We start from the raw sequence: 11,601 nt of genomic DNA, 5'->3' as shown, positions 1-11,601 counted from the left end.
ACCGATCATAACAAAGGTGAATACGTCCAAACTCATCATTACAACTTTATAAATAGTATCTTTAATTGTTGACATGGGATTACGTATCCCTAAAACGTTATAAACAAATGTAATCGATTGCACTCAAGCTATTGTATACATTTGTCTGGATCATTTCATGTGCGGGAAAACGGTGGGCACACCACACCACGCCTAATTATGCCTCCGCCACGTTGGGTTGGGCCTACGATGTTCAAGTGGGGATAATCTTGTGTATACAAGTAGTGGCTACGATCTCGAACGTTGCGGTGTTCGCTGAGCGGTTTTGAGTTGAGCTGGAGTTTGTAATAGGTATTCAGACTTCTAGAACTTGATTGTTTCCCAAGCCACGTTGGGCTGAGGCCTACGATATCTCGAGGGGATAATTAAGTATTAAAATATTTTGTATCAACGTATTCACCAGCATGTGTTGCTAGCATATTTTATAATCGGTTTTACAGGTAACCAATATTAGATGTTTAGAGAAGATAGCCATTAGACAATCTGATGACTCAATCACAGTTTTATTATTAAAATAATATGAATTATAGAATTTCTCCTTCATACACTTTTGTAACAACTAACGGGTATTTAATCCCCGTCTTTTGAAATATATTAATATTTTAATTATAACTTCTGCTTTACAACCTTAACTCTGATATAATTACAAAACGGGTACCAATTGTTGGTCACACTTCTAGGCCTGGTGTGACACTTGGCTTGACTCTTGATTAATTTTACCATATTAAAACCTTAAAGTTATCCTTTCGTACCATTGAATAATTAATATGGAAAACCACATATGTTAAATACAATGAGATATTTGAACGTTTATGAACATTTTTTGTATTTAATCTTTTTATTTATATATCTACTTATTCTAATAAAGTAAAATAATTGTATACACGTGTTGTTTTATGGTTAATCCTGACAATTTTTTTTCCTCCAAAACTAACATATCTCATAAATTATTAATTATTCACTTCCTTTTACACAATATATATTATATCTATAAAATGATTAAATAATTCACTTTTCTTTAAACTCTATTTATATTATATATATACACTTTTATAAAAATAATTATTTACATATTATACTACTATACATTGTTAGAATATATTTCACAACACATTTGGTGAAATTCAAAAATCAACAACAAACCGTGTTTGTTAAATACTGAAAAGAATACAATTTTAAATGTTATCATTAACATAATATACTATGTATATTGTTGAATATTGTAAATAAAAAAAACTTTTATAAGCTTTCATTTTACGAACTAATTTTTTAATCATTAAATTATAAATATATGCTTAAAAGTTGATCCATTTTGTAAAAAAAAATTCTTTTATCAACTTTTTTTTGTACATTGTCATATAAATTTATAAATTATAAGTATATGATTTAAATCTATCCATTTATTTTTTTTTTGTTAATTTAGTATACTATACATACATGTGTTAATTGTAAAGATAATATATACCAATCACTTTAAAATATAATAAAGTTTATCATATTTAGTTTCTTGGGTTTTTTTAATCAAGCAGTGTTTCGGGTTTTTTGTGTAACTTAAATTTGATTGTTGCGGGTTTAAAGTTGGTAAATAGATCTGGTACAAATTAACTATATTTGGTTCAAATTTGTTACGAGTATAAAAAGGGTAATCTGAATATTTTAAAATTTTGAGAATACAAATAGTTTATCGTCAAAATTGTTACGGGCACAAAGTTTTGACTTGAAAATGTAAAACAAATGAATATTAGAATTTTGAATGTGATTATGTTTCAAATTTATTTTTATGGACATTTTTGAAAATAGTCAAAAGTTTCTGGATTTTGCACGTTGAGGATTTTTTTATGACTATTAAAATTTTAAAAAAATGACAAATACTTTTGACATGTCATCTTAAGGCCTATCAATGCTTTTAACTTTTATCAAATTGGAAACATGTGTGTCAGCATTGACTTTTTCTTAAACAGTGAAACAAAACATTCACGAAATTGAACGCATAATATGAGAAGTATTCTCTGAAATTGGTTCACAACAAAATTTTGTCAATTATACATACATGATACTGAGAATTAATTAAATTTTCCCAATAGATGGAGTGTACTTGGCTATGTTTTTGCACGTGAATTTTTTTTATTAAGTTCATTTTTTTTTGAAAAAAAATCATTTTGTGATATTAATAATATCAATTTAAGTATAATGATACAAGTATAGATGTAATATCTTTTCCATATACATTATGTATTTCTTTATTTGTAACTTTATGATTTAGATCATTCCGTGTGTTACACGGACTCTAAATATAGTAATGTAATATTGAAAAAAAATCATTTTGTGATATTAATAATATCAATTTAAGTATAATGATACAAGTATAGATGTAATATCTTTTCCATATACATTATGTATTTCTTTATTTGTAACTTTATGATTTAGATCATTCCGTGTGTTACACGGACTCTAAATATAGTAATGTAATATTTAATTTCATATATGAGAAATTGTTATACATTCCTAAATTATACCACGTATATAAACATCTTTTTTATTGATGTTATATTTTTTATTCAGCTCATGTATTACACGAGTTACTAACCTAGTTTGGTATATTACAAGTGTTTTGTAAGTCGTATATTTTCTAAAGGAGAAACACGTTTTACAAGTTTAATACTGATTTGCGGTGCGCAAAAAAGGAAATTACTTAGAATAAACCTTGTGAGTTGTGGACCACGTACTGTGAAGACTTGGAATAGAGCACAATGAATTCCAAGTCTCCCCTGACCAGTAACTTGTTCGTTTAGCGATTTATAAGTAAAATAGTGTGTAGGCATAAGATAATCAATACTTCGTTCACCTACACCATTATTTCTATAAAACCTTCCAAGTAAAATTTGAGTTATTCAACATGGAGAATACTCATTGCGGCTTGGGAATTTGTCTCATTTTCATATTTATCTTTTTAATGGCGATCGCACATAAATGTGTGGGTGTTGGAAATCTCACAAGAGCTTCTTGTTCTGAGCAAGAGAGACTAGCTCTTGTCAAGTTCAAACAAAGCATAATAGATGACCATGGAATGCTTTCATCATGGGAGGTAGGAAATGATTGTTGTAGATGGGAAGGAGTCGGTTGTGACAATACCACTGGAAGGGTTGTCAGCCTTCATCTCAGAAGCTATTGCAGGGAAAATTATGGCTTAGTTGATCAATACAGCAACTTGCTTGCTGAAGAATACAATTTAGGTGGTGTTAGTTATGGCTTTTTCTTGCGTTATGACAAGCAGCACTACTTAGATGGTCAGGAGCTGAATTCTTGTTTGGCAGAGTTGGTGAATCTAAAGCATCTAGACTTGAGTGTGAATAATTTTCGAGGAAGTCGATTTCCAGAGTTCATTGGATCCTTGAAACAACTAAGGTATCTCAATTTCTCTAACGTAGGTTTAATTGGCAATATTCCCATCACATTGGAAATATTTCTAATTTGAAGGTTCTTGATCTCAGTTTATCATCAAATGACTTAATGATAGATGATATGGCATGGATCTCTAGTCTCTCAAAACTCGAGCATCTTGACTTGAGTGGAGTGGATCTTAGCAGGGCACGAAACCTTGATAGCTTACTTTATATGCCTTCTTTGTTGAACTTAAGTTTGTCTAGGTGTGGATTCTCTATAGCTCATCTTGGTTCTCATCATCTTAATTACAGTAGAGAACTTGCCAGTATCAAAGACTTGGATCTTAGTGAAAATAATTTGAGAGGTGAACTACCTGGCTTATTTGTAAACATGACATCCCTAGAGTCCCTTGATCTTTCACTGAATAATGTTACTAGGACATGGAGCTTTGAAAACTTGCTACAAACGATACCTTATGTTTTAGAGGTGCGTTTGTCAGGTTGTGGCATCCAAAAGATCAATCTTTCACCCAATAATTTTAGTTTCGGTATACATTCTAGCATCCAACACCTCGATCTCAGCCTCAATGAAATTGAAGGCAGATTTCCATATGTTTTAGCAAACATGAGTTCCCTATTATCCATTGACCTTTCATATAACGGTCTGAACTCATCAATTCCTATTATGCCTAACCTTTTTAAGCTTGATATTTCGGGAATTAACTTTAGGTGTAATATACGAAAAAAATATATATACATTCGAAACAATAAAATAATAAACGTTGAATTTTTGGTCGAACACTAAAAGTCTTAATATCTCGTTAACCCTATAGTACGTTGATGAAGAATATTCGAACATATAAAATATAATTATTATATGATAGGTTTAAGGGATTAGTTAAAACTAAAACTAAAATAGAGGGTTGATTTAATAATTTGTCAAAACTATGTGAGAAATAAGTTGGAGGGGCCTATCTTGCCATTTTTTGAAAGTTAAATTGAAGCTTTAATGCTGCTGCAAGCCTTCATCTCAGAAGCTATTACAGGGAAAATTATGGCTTAGTTGATCGATACAGCAACTTGCTTGCTGAAGAATACAATTTACGTGGTGTTAGTTATGGCTTCTTCTTACGTCATGACTAGCGGCACTACTTAGATGGTCAGGAGCTGAATTCTTGTTTGGCAGAGTTGGTGAATCTAAAGCATCTAGACTTGGGTGGAAATAATTTTCGAAGAAGTCGATTTCCAGAGTTCATCGGATCCTTGAAACAACTAAGGTATCTCAATTTATCTAACGTAGGTTTAATTGGCAGTATTCCCCATCACATTGGAAATCTTTCCAATTTGAATGTTCTTGATCTCAGTTTATCATCCGATGGCTCAAATGAATTAATGATAGATGATATGGCATGGATCTCTAGTCTCTTAAAACTCGAGCATCTTGACTTGAGTGGAGTGGCCGGATCTTAGTTGGGCACGAAACATTGATAGCTTACTTTATATACCTTCTTTGTTGAACTTAAGTTTGTCTAGGTGTGGATTCTCTATAGCTCATCTTGGTTCTCATAATCTTAATTACAGTAGAGAACTTGCCAGTATCAAACACTTGGATCTTAGTGAAAATGATTTGAGAGGTGAACTACCTGGCTTATTTGTAAACATGACATCCCTAGAGTCCCTTGATCTTTCATTGAATAATGTTACTAGGACGTACATGGAGCTTTGAAAACTTGCTACAAATGATACCGTATGTTTTTGTGGTGCGTTTGTCAGGTTGTAACATCCAAAAGATCAATCTTTCACCCAATAATATTAGTTTCAGTATACATTCTAGCATCCAACACCTCAATCTCAGCCGCAATGAAATTGAAGGCAGATTTCCATATATTTTAACAAACATGAGTTCCCTATTATCCATTGACCTTTCATATAACGATCTGAACTCATCAATTCCTATTATTCCTAACCTTCTTAAGCTTGATATTTCGGGAAATAACTTTAGGAATATTGAGGATGTTGGACTTTGGAGACAATGTCACCTCAAACACTTGTTTGTTACATCGAGCAATCTTGAAGGAGAAATAATTGGTTCATCAACTAATGTATCAGAATGCTCTCAAAATCCATTGGAGATGTTGTATATGGATCATAATAAATTAAACTGCTCAATTCCAAAATCCCTAGGACGATTGTCTAATTTAAGAGAATTAGATATATCATTCAATGAACTAACAGGTTCCATCCCAGTATTTATAGGAAGACTCACTTCATTAAGAGTGTTTTCAGTGTCTTCAAACTTTTTAAATGGGACCATTCCAAATTCAATTGGAAAACTCAACAAACTCTATCGACTAAATGTCTCCAACAACTCTTTACATGGAGTTCTTTCAGAAGACCATTTTGCTAACCTCTCGATGTTGAAGTATTTGAATGCTGATTATAATTATAAATTGCTTTTCAATATTTCACCTCACTGGATACCTCCATTCCAGTTGAAAGGTGTTCGACTTCATTCTTGCAAGATTGAAGACGGATTTCCAAAATGGTTTAGAACTCAAATGAGCCTTAAGGAGTTAGTGTTGTCCAATGCTAGCATTTCTGGACCTCTTCCCACATGGTTGCGCCTCATGCCCATGATAAGCATCTTAGATCTCTCTCACAACAAACTCACCGGTACTTTGACGAACCTCCATTCTGTGTTTGAGGTTGGTTATGAATTTGGAGGCATGTTAATTTTGCCAAATAACTCTTTCGAAGGGTCGATTCCATTGTGGTTGTGCACACGGACAGATTTAAAAGTTCTTGATCTTTCAAGAAATAGGTTGACCGATGAAATTCCTAGTTGCTTATGGAATCTACCCTTGGATATGGTTCTACTTAGTTCAAATAGGCTATATGGTGACATACCGAATCCCATAGGCTATAATCCATCCTTGCAATGGTTACAGTTGAATGACAATAACTTGAGTGGAGAGCTCCCATATTTTGGGTATTTTAGAAGTTTGATGGTCTTAGATTTGGGTGAGAACAAAATCTCTGGAATCATACCTGAATGGAATGTAGATGAGTTATTGATCCTCAGGTTGCATAAGAATAATTTCAGTGGAAGAATTCCTAGCTTTTTGTGCCAATCCAGATCACTACATATTTTAGATCTCGCGCAAAACAACTTACAAGGATCCATCCCTTCTTTGTTTCAAATATTTCGATGGCATGAAATGGAACAATGATGTCAACTATTGGGGTTTGTTTGGTTACGGGCATGTGGTACTGGTTCTCAAAGGTGTAGCACTTATCTATACAAAAACCCTGATCTTTGCTAGAAGCATAGATCTTTCAAGCAATAAACTTTTTTGGAGAAATACCTAAGGGGCTAACAACACTTGATGGATTACTAAGTCTTAATTTGTCTTATAATAGTTTTACCGGGAGCATTCCGAAAGACATTGGGAACATGACGTCATTATTTTCTCTTGATTTGTCAGCGAACAAGTTGACTGGGTGATTCCACCAAGCATGGCAACTTTAAATTTCTTGAGTTACTTGAATTTGTCACACAACAACCTGTCAGGACAAATTCCAACAGGAAATCAATTAATGATGCTTCAAGGAAATGCCTTCCTCATGAAAACACAAGAAGCAAAAACAAATACAAACATGGTAAGGTATTGTTTTACTTGGACATAATGAGTGGTTTTGCAACAGGTTTTTGTGGTATTATTGGAGTGTTGGTGTTCAAAAAGCAATGGAGACATAAGTTTTCATGTTTTCAGAGGTAGCCATGGACATGATATATGTTGCAGTCACGATTAGAGTTTTGAAGGTGAAAAGAGCAAGAGTGGCTGCATAGAATTCAAGTGTTGTGGGATATCTTATCTACTATAGATAATGTTTTCCTTTTTATTGTAATCCTTATATTCTATTCTGCTTCTTACTATTATTGTGATATTTATATTTGAAATCCATTTGAACATGTGTGTTTTAAGTTTATATGTTTGATTCTGGTGTAAACTGTTAGAATCAGTGATGGTCATCATTAAAGCATTGGGCTGGAATTTTGGTTGTGCCTTTGTGTTCATAGGAAAATGATTGATTTGGTTAAAAGGTTTTATCTCATGAGTTAATTTATATGGGTATACTCAAATTATATAACCGCTTATGTTTATGCAAACTATAATTGGGTCACTGTTATAAAGGTTGTCAACTTTAGTTTGGTCCGAATGGGCAAGCACTACTCATCACCACGTCGGCAGGTTTCACTAGAAATACCGGTTTGGTTTTGGTTCCATTTTTCTCCTGTACCAGCTAATAACCAGCTTTGATTTCAGGTCGGTTTCAGTTGAATTAACCGGTTAGATCTGCATCTCTAAGTTTCACTAAAAAATGTTGGGGTGCTTTATGGGCCTAAATTAAGTAAGTGTTTTTCTTCTAAACAAAGTCGAGTTCGCCCAGACTAGTAGGGCAGAATCATCGATAACACCAAACAAGCGAAGAAAAATCGAGGACAATAATAATTCAACCAATTGTGTGCTCAAAAAGAAAAAAATTAATGTAAACTACTCAACATTCTTAAACAAATCTCTTATGACTTATTATATACACATATAACAACAAGATAATCGCTTTCCGATGCGGACAAACAGCTCCAAATGTTGTACCATGTCTTGCTATAAATGAGTGGCCTTGAGAATATGTACCAACATCTTAAAAAGTTGTATCTAAGAGGGGAAGGGGCACATGCAAGGGTAAGCTTCATGGGTTCCAACATACCCACAAAGCAAACCCACCCCGACCCATGTGGGTAGGTTACCAAATTGCAATTCATGGCAAACCTTTGCCATGAAAAATATATGAATGTTGGAAAACATAAATGTGTGTTAATTATTATTATTACATATAAATGTTCTAGGGTATTTGTGGGTAGGTGTCGCCAGTGATATTGTGATTTATGGGTACAAGAGGGTAGAAATTAGATGGCAGTGCTTGATTGACCGGTGCATGGGTAATCCCAGTGAGTGCCCCTTCCACTCTAAACCATCCAAGTCATCTAACATGTCAGCATTTGTATACCCAGGTTCCCTCCTGGGAGAGCTTCTCATGCTTCTACTCGATGCAAAAACCGCAGTTCGGACATCTAACTGAGAATATGTACCAACATCTTAAAATGTTGCTTATTCCTGGAACCAACATTGTCCTTTTCATCACCTCTTCTAGAAGCTTACTATCTTCCGAAAATTTGGCTTGGTTGATGAAACTTCTTCAAACTAACTTATTTGCAGTGTTTTGAAAGCCGGTCGGACCGGCCCGATCGGGACACGGTCCCTATACTGGCCGGGTCAGTGCATAATTGGGTCGTTTCTAAAAACCCTGCCCGGTTTTGCGGGTGGGCGATCGGACCGGGCCGGTTGACTCGGCTGGTAAAATCCAACTTTTAAAAAATCCAAAATGAAATATGCATGCCGGGATTTGAACTTTGGTCATTTCAGAAATAGAAGCTAATTTAATAATTACCTCATAATCAAGCTTCATTGATGTTTCTGTTGATCAAACTTGATCATATATATTTAAAAAGAAATATATAAAACATAAATAAAGATTAAAGTTTGTTATTATTATTATTTTTGTTTATTATATGAATTATATATATATATATATATATAAATTATTTATGATGTTATCCGGGTCAAACACCGGTCCGCCATCCTGGGTCGGTCCGTCCTTCGACCCGGTAAGGCATCCGGGTCGACACCCGGGCCGGGTCTGAAAACATTGCTTATTTGTGTTTTTAATATTTTATTATTATAATTAATTTGGCTCATATTTAGTTTTTGACAGAATTACAAATTTTGTCCTTTAAAAAAAGCCAAATTATGGTTCGTGTCCTTTTTTTAGTTTCTTTGCAGGCGGTGTCCTTTAAACATTTTTTTCTTACACGTTATGTCTATTACACTAACTGGGTTAGAAAAACTCAGTTAAATACCCTCACGTGAGGTGCATGTGAGGGCATTTTTGTCTTTTCAACAAAGTGGTTCAAATATATTATTGTAAGAAATAAATAATATATATTAAAGGTATACTTTCTCTCTCTCTCTTCTCGTCTTCTTTCTCTCTCTACTCCTCTCCCTCCCTGTCACCACACCAACAGCACCATGATTTTCTGGCAAGCCATGAGCAGATCTGAAACCATGACTCAGATCCACCACCACCATATTTTTTAATTCTTTCTCTGGATCACCTTCACCGTCATTATCCTACTACTCATTGCTGCCGCAGCCGGCGACGTATTCTACGTTATCTACCATTCTCACCGCCCTACATTCGACGTATCGTCACTCCACGTGTCACAATTTAGCTTATCTCCATCCAACAAACTCAACACCAGATTCAATTTCACTATCACCGCTCGAAACCCTAACAAGAAGATCTCGTTCTCCTACGATCCAGTCACCGTTTCGGATAACACGACAGTTCTGCGAACGGTGGTTTCGGCGACTGGACAGAGTGTGGATGATAACAGTGAGTTGAAATCGGATCTGAAGAGTAAGAAGAGTGTGTCGTTGAAGATTCGGTTGGATACGAAGGTGAAGGCGAAGGGGACGCCGGCGGGGAAGATGGCGACGACAGTGAGTATTAAGATCTGGTAATGGACGGCGGATGCGGAGTGTAAGGTGGATCTGAGTATTAAGATCTGGAAATGGACGGTGTTTGTGTGTGATGTTCGGAAACTCGTGGTGGAAATTTGGGGGTTTTTGGTTTGGTCTGGAAGATGGAATTGGGTTTTGGAGGGGACGATGAATGGTGGTGTGAAGGTGGGTGTTGATGGTGGTGGATGAGTTCTGGAAGAAAGAATAGTTGGATATTAGGGAGGAGAGTAGGTGGGGGTATGGAGAGGAGGTGGTGGTGGTGGGTTGAATGGAATCTGCAACGAGGTGGGTGGGGGTATGGTGGCCGGAATTTATGGTGGCCGGAGTTTATGGTGACGGTGGTGGCGTATAGAGAAAGAAGAGAGAAAGGAGGGGAATGTATTATATATATTTTCTTTTCTTTTTTTAAATTTAAGGATACATTAGAATTATAATTATGCCCATCATATGTCTGGCACATATCATATTTAACTGAGTTTTTCTAACCCAATTAGCGTAAAGGACATAACGTGTAGGAAAAAAATGTTTAAAGGACACCGCCTGCAAGGAAACTAAACAAAAGACACGAACCGTAATTTGGCTTTTTTTAAAGGACAAAATTTGTAATTCTATCTTAGTTTTTCTTTTACAACTTTTAAAATATAAAGTTTTATAAAATTTTGAATATAACGTTAAGACGTGCGTATTTTTATCTACGTGCCGACATCAATTTTGTTTAAAACCGAGTCGGGTCAAGTTTTTATTAAACGTTTCGACATAAATTTGACTCGACTCATTTTGAGTAAAATTTAGATCGATGCGTAGATAAAAATAAACTCGTCTAAACGGTATATTTGAAAATTTATAAACTTTATATTTTAATAGTTATAAAAGAAAAACTAAATATAGGTAAAACTAATTATAATTATAAAATATTAAAAGAGAATCAAAATTTCAATATTGTTCGATTTCAAAAAAACACGTTTTTCAAAAACGACGATTCTGTTTCAAAAATTCTTGGAGTCGGCGGGTTTGGTTAAAAAAAATTATCTTAGTAGACGGATTTAGTTTAAAAGTTGTCTAAATATGAATTTGGTTTAAAATTCATAGGCGAAGAAGGATATTGTTCAAAAATTGTCTTCGTTGACAGTTTTGAATGGACATTTTTGGAATATACAGAAATATATGACTATTTTGAGAATATCTCTTATCCAACAGACTATTTTGAATTTTTTTGGAAGTGGGGCTTATTTCATACATTTGATCATAAGGGATGTTGGGTATTATTTTTAATTACAAGAGGGGGTTTTGGGGTTAGTATTAATAAGAGAGTAATAAGAGAATGAAAAGTTTTATGTTAGAATAAGAGTTAATTGTCAATGATAGTGGCGAATAAGAGTTATTTGACATTACTAATGGCGAATAAGAGTTAATTGTCATTGCTAGTGGTGAATAAGAGTTAAATTGTAATTTACAGTGACGAATAAGAGTTAAATTGCAATTGCTAGTGACGAATAAGTGGTTTACAACTCTAATCTCTCCCACACCCCTATTGT

At 34.3% G+C, this 11,601-nt stretch overlaps 2 protein-coding genes across 2 annotated transcripts; both read left to right on the top strand.

Moving 5' to 3' along the window:
• The first annotated feature begins 5,320 nt into the window (after positions 1-5,320).
• On the top strand, positions 5,321-6,652 carry LOC143616865 (receptor-like protein EIX2). Its single transcript, XM_077089570.1, has one exon. The coding sequence runs from the start codon at positions 5,321-5,323 to the stop codon at positions 6,650-6,652; it is 1,332 nt and encodes a 443-aa protein (XP_076945685.1).
• Positions 6,653-9,652: 3,000 nt separating this feature from the next.
• On the top strand, positions 9,653-10,066 carry LOC143616868 (uncharacterized; the record flags this gene model as incomplete). The annotated part of the gene is made up of 1 exon (XM_077089572.1): positions 9,653-10,066. A coding segment is annotated over one exon (414 nt), but the record flags the coding sequence as incomplete, so codon positions are not given.
• Positions 10,067-11,601: the final 1,535 nt, after the last annotated feature.

The sequence above is a fragment of the Bidens hawaiensis genome, unplaced genomic scaffold (assembly GCF_021521415.1).
Source record: "Bidens hawaiensis isolate Kalapana, Puna unplaced genomic scaffold, B.hawaiensis_p1.1 tig00050078_1, whole genome shotgun sequence".
NCBI lineage: Eukaryota > Viridiplantae > Streptophyta > Magnoliopsida > Asterales > Asteraceae > Bidens > Bidens hawaiensis.
This window is presented reverse-complemented; position numbering and strand designations above follow the sequence as displayed.

Bases quoted from the DNA above. Each gene is read 5' to 3' on its own strand.
- LOC143616865 (XM_077089570.1), top strand. From the start codon at position 5,321: ATGAGTTCCCTATTATCCATTGACCTTTCATATAACGATCTGAACTCA.